Source organism: Miscanthus floridulus, chromosome 13, assembly GCF_019320115.1.
Source record: "Miscanthus floridulus cultivar M001 chromosome 13, ASM1932011v1, whole genome shotgun sequence".
Classification (NCBI taxonomy): Eukaryota; Viridiplantae; Streptophyta; class Magnoliopsida; order Poales; family Poaceae; genus Miscanthus; species Miscanthus floridulus.
In genome coordinates this window covers 34642038-34654925 of record NC_089592.1, presented here as the reverse complement: position 1 = coordinate 34654925, position 12888 = coordinate 34642038, and the positions used below count along the sequence as shown (strand labels likewise).

Here is a 12888-nt window from a genome sequence, read left to right as displayed (position 1 = left end):
CATTTGGTTCCAAAGTTAATTTATGATATTTATTTGAAAATTATATTTTAATACATATGAATTTTATCACTTAGTAATCTAATATATAAGAATTTTCATAAATATCTAAAAAATTAAAAATACTTGTTTAATTCTATTTTTGTCTCTCAACTCTTGTTTTTGTCTAACTTTGTCAGTTCAACTATTAAAATCTACTACCTCTATCCCGCTTTGAGTGTCACTGTGGCAGCCGGTACCTCAGTCTACGTTCACAGCTTGTGCCATGTACCTAGACCCTTCATGTGGCTATGTTCGTTTGAACTCAGTTATGGTATAATATTTTTCTTTCACAATAAATTAGCGAACAGTACTTTTCAGCAAAGCGAATAGGGCCCATCCACATTCATTTTATCTCTGATGTACCTCGTCAGAAGCTAAAACGACTCTGAGAAAGAAGCTGAGAGAGCAGTGGTTTTCAAGGGCATTTGAGTCTATTTTAAATGGTTTTGATAACCAAGGTGCTAAAGTATGACGGTTTTATGGCTGGGAATTAAAATTACAGAAAACAAGAGTCGAAGGGACGAACTTGTACTTAATCCTATTAAAAAATATAAATAATATAAAAATAAATAGAAAAACATGCTTTGGGACTGTCCAGCAACTCAGGCTCTCCGTCCCTACACCGAGTCCACCCATCCCCCCGTGCACCCGTCTCCTTCCCCTTCCTACACCCCGCACCCCACTCCCAGATCCCACTGCTCCCCAGATCCGCGCCCGAGCCCCAGTCCCCAGATCCGCCGCGGCGCCGGAGCACTCCTCCTCGCATTGGCGTCCGCGGCGCCATGGCGTGCCTCGCGATCTCCCTGCAGCCGGTGAACGGCCCGGACATCCTACTGCAAACGCGGTCCTGGTTCCCCGTCGCTCGCGCCCTCGCCGCCGTCTCCGCCTTTCGCCTCTCGCGCCTCCACCTCGCACGTGGCAAGCAGCAGTCCTCCTCCGCCTCCTCGGCCTCTCTCGACGCCATCGGCGACGACCCGCTCGCCGCCGCGTCGGGGCAGCTCGTTGTCGGCGTCGAGTCACAGTACCGCGTGGTGTACCGCCTCGTCAACTCCATCTACGTGCTGGGGGTCACCACCGCAGGCTCCGACCATGCCGCCCCCGCTGTCAACGCCTTCGCCGTCGCCGACGCCGTCAACCAGGCAGTCTCCGTCGTCGTCGCAGCCTGCCGTGGCGTCGACGTCACCCCCGAGAAGGTGCACCGCAAGTACCCCGAGGTCTATCTCGCTCTCGACCTCGTCCTCCACGGCGTTGGCTCCGTCCGCCTCTCCCAGATCCTCGCCACCATCCATGGCGACAACCTCGCGCGCATGGTCAACTCCTCCCCCGACGCCGAAGCCCGGGCCCGCGGCGCGGATTCCTGGCCCGCCGTCGAGCACCTCGCGCAGGACCGCCACGCTGCGAGGGAGGGCTTCTCGGGCGCCTCTTTCGAGCTTCCCCAGGAGACGCTCGCGGCTGGTGACGAATTCTCGTCTAACATCGCCCCTGCAACCACTGTTGCTACTGGGGATGAGCCACCACCTGAGGAAGCAGCACCTGTGGAGAAGGATCCCTTCGCAGCCAGTGACCTGATTAACAACAATCCGGAGGAGGCATTGGTGGGTGGATTCAAGAAGAACAAGGAGACTGCCCTTGTGGTTGCTGATCCTGCAGCTGCGCTAGCTGGATTGGAGGTCACAACATTACCGCCAGCTGAGGCGACTAAGCCGACATTTATTGGAGTTGAGGGGTTTGAGGGTGATTATGGTGGCATTGAGTTTGGCAATGATGAGGCTTCACTTGCTGAGGCATTTGAAGGGCTCAATGCGCCATTTGGTGGTGGGCTGGATGCTTCTGAGTTTGTTACAACAACGAAGAAGGATCACAAGGACAGGACCGTCACTGGTCTTGAGCTGCTAGTATCAAGTGGGAAGCCACCGAATGCAGCTGCTGGTACTCCATTGGAAAATCTGTTGGTGACCAAGCGTACAGAAATGACTGCTCCTGAGTTGTTTATTGCTGAGGAGATCAATGCAGAATTCAAGGAGTCTATTCTTGTGCGTGTTGGCTTGAAGGGTACAGTCTTCCTGCAGACCTTGCCACTGAACAAGGCAGCGGGCAAGGAGACAGAGTTCTCATTTCGTCTTGAGGGCACATCAGGAATGAAGAGGGCTGCATTGCAGAGTAATGTGTTGAGTAACCTACAGAATGGACTGTTCCATGTCAGGACTGTGTCGAAAGAGGAGCCCATTCCCCTCATGAAGTACAGCTTCCTGCCGAAGCACTCGCCTCTCCCTTTGAGGATGCGCCTAGTGAAGCGCCATAGTGGGACGTTACTCTCAGTGATGATACAGTACGCATCCAATCCAATGCTACCCCAGCCTCTGAGCAATGTTACATTCATTGTTAAGCTTCCTGTGGATCCCACTCTGCTCAATGTTTCACCCAAGGCTGTGCTAAACCGGGCAGAGAGGGAGCTTAGATGGCATATTTCAGAAATTCCCCTGAAAGGTCCAGCCAGAAGGCTCAGGGCACGGATGCCTGTTGACCAAGACTCCAAAGATGGTGAGCTAGAGGTTGTTGGGATGGTGAAGTTTGCTTACCAAGGTCCATTCACATTGTCTGGCATTAAACTACGCCCAGCCACTGATGGAATTGCCCAATTTAATGAAGTTAGCCATACCTTCTCCAGTGGGATTTACCTGTGCATCTGATAGGTACCTTCTTGTACTGTAGGTGCTTCTTCACCTGTTTTTATGTTTGTTTGTTTCTACAGCAGGGTGTGAAAATCCTATTGTATGTAGCACAGTGTGTTTCTTTCTGTGAGGCTGAAATTCAATCACGTTTTTGAGTTGTCTGTTTCTTGATATGTCATTTGTGATTACTCATGAAGGCTACTTTATACATCATTCATACGAAGAAACAATGTACTGCGCTATTTGATTGCTATTTGATTGCTTCTCTTTTTTCTTAGCATGCATTACTTAGAGATGTTATTGCTTCTGTTCAAAAGAGAATGCCACTGTAATTAGCTAGTATTAGATGATATCTAGTTATTCATGCAGGGCAACTGATTGATTTTTATTACGAAAAGATTGAAATGATTGCATTATCTGTTTTTATTGTATTATATCCCTGTTCATCAAGTTAAAGTTAGGAAGATTGCACTAATGGGTTACTCTCTCACTTCCCTCTGATTGCTAATGTAAGTTGCTTAGGGACATTGACATGGTCTACAAGGTGGAATTTTTATTGCCAATTTCTTTGAAAAATATGTAGCTAAAATAAAAAAGAATCATGTCTTGAAACTATTTTTTATGATATAAGTGTACCAGCATCAATCTTACATTCTCAATAGCTAGGTGTTCTTATTGTGATGTTCATAGTTGAAAATAGGAATCCTAAAGTGACTTGTATTACGAGGAAATACCTGTTTAGCAATTAGGATCAAGTTTCAATTTCAGTTTCATATAAAATCCACTGTAGAGCTTTCTCTGGTAAGAAAGAAATCCCTACTGATGCAAGTTAGCAGTCTTGGCAATGATTAATATACTCGGCTGTATGTATGGCACATTGATATTTCTGCAAATAACCAAAGAGATAAAGTGACAACTGACAAGAGTATTGGTCAACATATGCTCAAGTGCAATCTTGAGTGTTGGATCTAATCTGATTGGCCCAAGTGAAGGGTTGGAGTTCCCTCATAATTGGGCTGACTTATGCCCAATTAGATTTAGTCAAATTAAAGCTTAAAAGTGATAAAAGGTAATTAGTTAGTCAAATTAAAAGTGATAAGGGGTATGTAGGAGTTCCCACTTCTCACTTTTGGGCCACTCAGATTAGATCCAATATACAAGATTGAGTTTGTGCATATATACTCTTATACACTTTATATTTCCTCATACTTAAATTACTGGCAAGCTGAGCATGTTCATGATTACTGTGCCCCCAGCCAGTTTGGGACAACAAACTGGTTTGAACACCACTAGCTTACTATTGGTTTCCTGGCTGATTATTAGTGAATGAAAATGGTAGTGTATAAACGTTCAATCATTAACCTCAAGTGTCACTCATTTGATAATGAGAAACCTGTGTTTCGTTTTTTTACTCTTAAGTAAATTCCTAAACTCCTAATAAGAGTATAAGACGCGATATCCTAATATTGCAATACTAATTCCCTTGCACCCATTGATTCATTGAAGTTCAAGTTTAACTGAGATCTTGTGCAAGTCATCATTGCAGTCGCATATTGCTTGTGTCAATACTGGTTAATATGAAAGTTTATACTGCCTGTAGTGAGCATGGTCTTATCTTGTTGTTCAGATTTGTTTGTGCTGGCACATTAGATGAATATTGGTACCCTGAACAGATTATTGCTTCTACATTGAGTGAAAGAAACTGTCTCGGCTTTATCATGGACAGTAGAAGTCCATTTAGTACAATGGTAAATAAAGAAGTGACGTCCTCAAATGTGTGATCAAAAGTTTGTGTGGTGTCCAATACCTGCATGATCATGTAAATTGTTTACTTAAAAATGACATGAATTGAGTATGTTCATCAGAAAATGTCTTCAGAGTATCTATTATTTTATATATGTATATGTATTGCTAAAGAAATTAATGGCTGTGGCGTGGGTATGTATTGGGTATTTGAGCCTTTCTTTTCCCTATCTTAATGCAATAATACACAGCTCTCCTGTGTATTCCGAAAAAAAACTTTTAGTTCAGAATATATTGACTGGAAGTAGTCTGCTGCTTCCCTTGATTTCTGAAGCAACCCAACTAATGTCATATTTTCACTGAAGGTTTTTAATGCTATGGTTATTTCTCAAATTGATGCTTACACTTAGCTGTCTAATATTGGCCTTGGGAAAAGCAATGCCTTGTGATTATGAAGAACTTGTTTTCTAGTTTGTTTGAATCATTTGGAACTAAATAATATGTTTTACTTGGTTTAACCCACTGCTTGCATTATTCTTGCATGATGGAATTATTGTTCTTAGAGTAAAATGCACGCAGGGTCCTTAAACTTTTGGAGCATTCCCGTCTGGGTCCTCGAACTAAAAAAGCGACCTTTTAAGTCTCTAATCTACTGCAGTCGCACACCAAGGGTCCAAAACACGCCACGTCAGCACCAACATCTAACGTGGCATGCCACATAGGCAGCTGCACGCGGTTAGGTCATGCGACGGCGGTGACGAGTGCCCACGAGGCTGTGATCATGCTAGTGGTGGTGGCTGTGCTCTCCATTTCCTGGCCACAGCGCCCCATGGCCAGCTGCACGCGCCATCTGGCCGGCCACGCCCCCATCCCCGGCTGCCGCGCCCCATGGCCAGCCGCCCGCGCCCCCATGGCCGGCTGCGACCCCATGGCCGTCGCGCCCCCGCTGAGTCTGGCCGTGCGCAAGGACGCCGTTCTGCACCATGCACGCGTGCAGCAGCCACGTCTGGCACCTGGTTGCACCATGTGCGCGTACAGAAGCCATACGCCTACCTCCGGTCCTCCACACGCACGTACGACCTTTGTCTTCGCCTTGCATCTTCTTTTCGACGACCGGCGCCGGGTACAACTCCAATCGCGGCGTCGCGTGTCCTCCATCACGAGCTTCTAGTTCGGCGCCGGCGTCCTCCTCCGGCTCCGTGCGCTAGCAGCTCCACGGTGCGCTGTCCCCGCGGCACCGCAAAGCTGTCTCCGTCGAAGTACTTGATGGCCTTGAGCGACTCCACCATCCAACCCGGCAGTGGCCAGTGCTCGTCCACCACATGCAACGGGATCAGCACGAGATCAGCACGCCCCACTTGGTCCCCTGGATGATGTATGAGCCCTCCTTGAAGTCTTCGTTCTTCACGCCGCCGACAAAGCCCTTCCCGGCGAGCTCGCGGCCGGTACTCTGCTTTCTCGCCGCGTCAAGCGTCGAGCGCCATCGTCGTCCTCCATTCCCCTTCCTCTCAGGCCGCCGTCCCTATTCATGTGCACCCCCACCGGGCTCCTCCAGTGCGGTGGGTTCCACCTCACCGTTCGATAGCACGAACACAGCGTGGCTCAACATGATGCCGTCGCCTCCCACCTGGTGCTAGCCGAGCCGCCGTTGCTCCCAGGCGCCGTGCACTACCTACTCTGCAATCCATCCACTAGTGCAGGACTGGATAGCAGTCCGGTTGGAAAACCCCTCTAGTCCCGGTTTCCTAACGGCATTATCAATCCGGGACTAAAGTCCCGCTCTTTAGTCTCGGGTCTGCTAACCGGGGTTGATGAGGCCATTTAGTCCCGGTTCGTAACCAACCGGGACTGAAGGGGCCTCTAGGCCGAGCCCGAGGGTGGGCACCTTCAGTCCCGGTTGATATAACTCATCGGGACTAAATATTACTCATTTTATTTTCTTTTTCTTTTCTTTTCTTTTGTAGTTTCTTTCCATTCAATTTGTTTTTGTTTCAAATAGTTTTCGTACACATATTATATGCTATACTATTGTATGTCATCCATAAATAAGAACAAAACTAATCAAGTAAGAGCTTATATATTACAATAATTTAAAACAAGTCATTACAAACTAGATGTCCAACTTAAAATATTACATACTAGATGTTCAAGTACACCCCAAAGTTCATGCAAACATAAGTAGCTAGAAATGCCTTTAACTTTCTCGTATTCTCAACTCGGCGAAGTGTAGATCGCCGATGTGGTATCACAAATGGTATTGATGTAATTCAAGGCATTAAATAGTGCACACTCTCCCTTGCTTCAAAAGTATGAGCACAGGGTCTACTAACAACGGTTAGCGGTGGCTGAGAAGTCGGTGGGTCAGATGATCCCCTCTTAGCCGCAAGCAGCTTTTCCTGAAATCCTACCGTAGTGCGTGTTGGCCATTCATCGGCATATTTCCAATCATAACCCAATGTATACATTGTTTGGTTTAGAATGGCTTCAAAGCTACAATCTGCGTAGGTTAAGTCATAGTCCTCAACCTGTAATTAAGTGTTTGTAGAAAAAATAGATATGAGAACCAAGCTTTCCAATAACAACAAATCTGGATACAAGCTATGAGTTCGACTTCGACTTACCACATCATTCCGTTTGTTTTGAGCCATCCTTGCACAAAAAGCCTGCAACATCATGATAAAAGCCCGCATCCATAGCTTGTATCGACACGGAGGAATAAGTAGGCAGGGTGTACTCAATATTCGCAAGCTTATTTACACATGCTAGGACAACATATTTTTGTGCAACAACCTTATTAGGTGCCTTTACTCCCACCTCTAAGATTTGTACAACACCTCTACCCCTCGTAGTGGCGATGAAAAAGCCAACTCAACATTGGATGAATTGACCATTATCTACCTCAAAGCTCTCAACATCCACAACCTCAACCCAAAATTCGAGAGTCTCTTTAAGCCAAATGATTGAGTCAATTACCTACAATACATTTAAGAAACACATATATACATATCAGAACAGTACATTGTGTACAAGCGTAATTAAAATATATTGATTTATTGAAAACATATATCGGTGCTTACTATGCTAGGATGATTGAATGGAACATTCGGCAACACTAGATCGAATCCACGAGTAATTGTATAGCCCCAACCTGGGACAATCGATTCAGGGAGACGTCTAGCCATCTCTTGTCACTAAGTTAATATATCAAAATTTATATCACTGGAGTCAATATATGAATTCATACACCAAAATTCATGTATATCACTGATGTCAAAAATTTTCATATACCAAAATATTAGGCACTAAAGTCTATATATCAAAATTCACATCTATAAACCCTATATATTAAAATTCATATAACTGGACCCTATATATATACAATGCATGCATATCATATATATACAATATATAACACTAAAGTCAATATATCAAAATTCATATATATCACTGAAGTCAATTTCTTTCGTATACCAAAATGCATATCACTAAAGTCTATATATCAAAATTCATATATGTAAACCCTATATATCAAAATTCATTTAAATGGACCCTATATATATACAAAATGCATATCATATATATACAATATATCATACTAAAGTCAATATATCAAAATAAATATCATCAAAGTGAGTATCTTTCCGCACACACACACACACACACACACACACACACACACACACACACACACACACACACACACACACACATATATATATATATATATATATATATATATATATATAATTGTATCAAAATAAAATCATAAAGCAAATACTAGTCAGATCAAATAGAAATAGTTAGCCAATTAGCTTAAGTTAGGGGTGAGTGCTTGGTTTCACACAGCACGAAGGGATGAGAAGGGGTTACAAAACGAGTATTGCCACCTGGTGGTAGACGAGGACGAGGACAAGGCTGGCCAGAGACGAGGACGAGGGCGCGCCGGGGAGGAGGACGAGGACGAGGTCGGCCAGAGACGAGGACGAGGGCGCGCCGGGGAGGAGGACGAGGACGAGACGCCGGGGAGACGAGGACGAGGGCGAGGTTGGCTCGACTAGAAACGAGGATGAGGGCGTCGCCCCGTGCACGCCATGAGGACGAGGTGGAGGGTGGCCAGATCGAGTCGAAGGCGTGGGAACCGCCGCGCGTGCCGGAGCCAAGGACAAGGGCGAGGCTGGCTAGCCGCTGGAGGACGAGGATGAGGGCACCGCCGCTGCATGCGTCGGGGAGACGAGGATGAGGGCCTGTCGTGTGAGCCGAAGACGAGGGTGAGCCACGCATGCTGGAGACGAGGATGAGGGCGAGGCTGGCCGACCGCTGAAGGACGAGGACGAGGGCGCCGCCACGTGCATTGTGGAGACAAGGATGGGTCACGCCGTGCGAGCTAGAGAAGAGGGCGAGCCACGCATGCCGAAGCCGAGGGACGAGGGAAAGGCCAGAGCCAAAGAAGAGGGCACGGTCGGACGGGCGTAGGGCAGGGGTGGCGCGTGTGGCGGAGTGGCGGATCTATTGCTTGAAAGGAGAAAGAAGAAGAGAAGACAAGAGTATATATAGGGTCGGTACCCTTTAGTCCTGGGTTGGGCTAACAACCGGGACTAAAAGGCCTTTAGTCCCGGTTGGTGGCCCAACCTAGGACTAAAGGTCAACTAAAGCCAAATTTTGGTGCGTGGCGAAACTGCTGCCTACACGGCAGTTTCGTTTCCCGCCCATGCAACAGTTTTTAACATTTCCTTTAACATAAATTGGCTAAAAATTGGAAATTGCGTAGTAAAAAAATATAGCTCAAATAAAAAAAGTTATGAACTACAAAGTTGCATAACTTTTTGAGATATACAACTTTCGTTCGGGTCATTTCTCCATTTGAGGACATTTTAAAAATTCAAATTTCAAATTTGAGAAATTTATACAAAAATTTCCTTGACAAAATGATTTCAAATCAGAAAGTTATCAACTACAAAGTTGTATAACTTTTTGAGATCTAAAACTTTTATTTTGGACATTTCTTCATCCGATAAAGTGGTAGTAAACATTGTTCATATTTTACATATCTCTCATATAGTCATTGTTCATATTTTACATATCTCTCATATAGTCATAAACTATATGAGAGAGATGTAAATTTTGAACAATGTTTACTATCACTTTGTCGAATGAAAAAATGATCAAAATAAAAGTTGTAGATCTTGATTAGTTCTACAACTTTTATGTTCATGAGTTTCCCAGTTAAATTCATTTACTACTTCAAAATGTTGTTTGAAATTGCCATTTTTTTAGAATCAAATTTTGAATTAATAAAACAAATTCACATGAAAAGATGACCAAAATGAAAGCTATAAGAACACAATAAATTTATAGAGCATGATTTTAGAAAATTTTAGAAAAAAAATCATCAAATTTGAAGTTAGTATGATGGAGAAAGACTAGTTACAAGTTTTAGCCAGAGATTAAAAAGAGAAATCAAACTTCTTTAAAAATTTAATTTCAAATAGAATTTTGAAATAGTAGATGATTTTAAATGAAAAAGTTGTCAACTACAAAGTTGCATAAAATTTTGAGATCTACAACTTTCGTATTGGTTGTTTCTCCATTTGAGGTCATTTTAAAATTTCAAATTTCAAATTCGAGAAATCCAAACATAGTTTTCCTTGACAAGATGATTTCAAATGAAAAAGTTGTCAACTACAAAGTTGTTTAACTTTCTGAGATCTACAACTTTTATTTTGGACATTTCTCCATCCAAGGTCGTTTATGAGACGCATGTGACATCAAAAACAATATTAAAGATCTTAGAGAACATTAGAATAAATATTTGGGGTACATATACGATAACAAAGACCTAACAATAAAATTACATATACGATAACAAAGACCTTTCTCTGAGTAGGTCAATGTTACAATCAAAGTATACCAACACATTATAAAATAACCACCTCAAAAATATTTTTCTAGCACCAAAGTAGTGTCAAATAGGTGCCTGAGGATGCCGGAGGTGAATGACGAACTACGCCTATTTGGAGACGAAGGGGGCGGTTGCGCGAGCTCTGATGAACCTATGCCTCTTAGAAGATAGTACATTCATGCCTTGGATGGATCCATCAACCTACAGACAGCCCATGCATGCCTTGCATGGATAGACAATCTATAGATAGTCCAAAGGACACCGGTATTTGATGGATCCATCAATGTAGAAGATAGCCCATGCAACAATTATGTTGCACGAGCGTCACACCTAGCTTCTCCAGGCTTCGGCATTGCTCTATCTTCAAAAACATTCTTCTAGTACATCTTGTGTGCATCATTGCTAACTGCACGTAATAAAATTTGTATGTGGAGGGCTTTCTCCCATAGAGAGGCCATATATGTGGATAGGAAATTGGGCAAACAACAATGGATGAATTGAGTACAACACAACACTGCATGTTCTCATGGGAGATGAATGGCACTCGGAGTGGCCAGTTTTATAAGTGTGAGCAGTGACGGTGGTAGTTGGGATGAGTGGTGATTGCTCGCTGTGGCCGGTTTTATAAACATGATGATAATCTAACTATACTAAGCATATAATCAAAGTAGATGATGAACATTATAACTAAGAATATGATCAATATGAAGATGAATATCATGACAATTATAGCAAACATATAAAAGTAATGAGAGATACAAAAGAGGGGGTACAAAGATTATACCAAACCACGCTCTTGACATGACCGAGAATCCAAGCGAAGCCTGCTTTCCACCCTCTAGACCTAGCCTAACTAGCTATGCCCTAGAATCTGGTGGAGCTCTGAGGATGATTAGAGTTTCTATCTTCTCAAATGACTTATACCTCAGGAGGGGTGACAGGGGCTAGTATATATAGACCGGAGCATCAATCCTAAGCCCTTAGATCAAACAAACTTGAATAAATGGTGTAGATGCAATCTGGGAGGTAGTGGAGAACCAACATAACAATGGGGGGGCTGACATGTGCGCCCCAGGGGGCGATCGGCCTGCAGAGCGGCACCTCACCCTCTGCTTTGGTGTGAAGTCCTCTCTAGTCTTCTGGAACCTTCTAGGGTTGTTTTCGCTGTGGATAAGTGCGATTAAGTCTGACATCTAGGTCCACCTTGATGGTTTTCTAGATAAACCTTGCAAAAAATACAGATTCACCAAAACTTATGGAATTTGTTAGTTTAACCCCCTAGACTTTCGTTGGTGATTATATTTATGCCCTTATGCATGTTATATTAATGGTTTATAATGTTTGTTAACTACCGTCAACACTAATGAAACATAATTAACTTGCATACAAACATAATTAAAATATCCATACAAATAAACCTAATTAAAGTACATAACCATTCGAATAAGCCTAATTAAACATAACAATATGAATAAACATAATTAGCACATGAACCTTACAAACCGGCCGCAGCTCAAGCCTGTCTCCACTGCCAGCAGTGTATGTCTCGGATTGTGCAACCACGGTCATTGTCTATATAATGCAAGGCCCGCACTAAAACACTCTCCATTAACTCACAACACTGAAGACATGGTATCCCATAGATGTAGCCTACTGACAGACTATCGATGGCCTAGTTCTGCCTAAATCTCACACAATACTAGATACCAGCTGTCGTCCTTAGGCCATCGCTTCCATGAAGTCCCAGGCGTACCCCAGTCGCTTAATAGCTTGCGTGAGAATGGGCTGCAAGCCACATGTAGCATACGTGAAATCATAGAGCAAAATATGCAAGCGAACAAACAAAAAATATCAGGAAGTGCTCCTATAATAATAAGAATAAATAAACAATACTCTCATATCATATACGACGTATCACATCCATTTGGTTGAATGTCGCATGTCTCTTGCTTACTCGCGGCACATCCAGACTATGCTGACATAAAGCTTCTATCTTCAAGGATGAGAAATCAGGCATATGGTAGCCAATTCGCTCAATTGCCTACAAAGAAAGTAGCACGACATCGATCTGGGCACCTATCTTGGTTGGCAACTGTCGTCCAGTCTACATGATGTCCTGGTGTACCTCATTATTGTACCTAGTGGGGATGTCGAAGGTGAGACTGCACATCCATAACTCACCTCCTTCATCATTCACGACCACACTTGTCGTCGTCTCGAAGATGTCCCACACCCTGAGCATCCATAGTGCTGATTCCAGCCACTTGACCGGTTTTAGTCTATGACATATGTAACAATAATGTTATGAATGAATGTATATATGCAAAAATTATATTAGCACACAAAACTTAAAATATTCCATACTATTGATGGGCTTGGGTGACACGAAACGACCCTATCTGGTGATGGCATGAATGGAAGATAGTTGTGGGGTCACTCTGTCGGCACGAAATTTTGTCCCGTGCCGAGGGCACACGAGCAAGCCGAAAGGGTCTGCTCGATGGAGCTGTAGATTCGCCTAGCTTTAGCACAGGG

The 12888-nt window shown here is 43.7% G+C and overlaps 1 protein-coding gene across 1 annotated transcript; it reads left to right on the top strand.

The window, feature by feature from the left end:
- Positions 1 to 691: 691 nt before the first annotated feature.
- LOC136500400 (uncharacterized) lies at positions 692 to 4545 on the top strand. The gene is made up of 2 exons (XM_066495740.1): positions 692 to 2732; positions 4405 to 4545. Exon 1 carries the CDS (start codon positions 822 to 824, stop codon positions 2727 to 2729), a length of 1908 nt encoding a protein of 635 aa, XP_066351837.1. The 5' UTR covers positions 692 to 821; the 3' UTR covers positions 2730 to 2732; positions 4405 to 4545.
- Positions 4546 to 12888: the final 8343 nt, after the last annotated feature.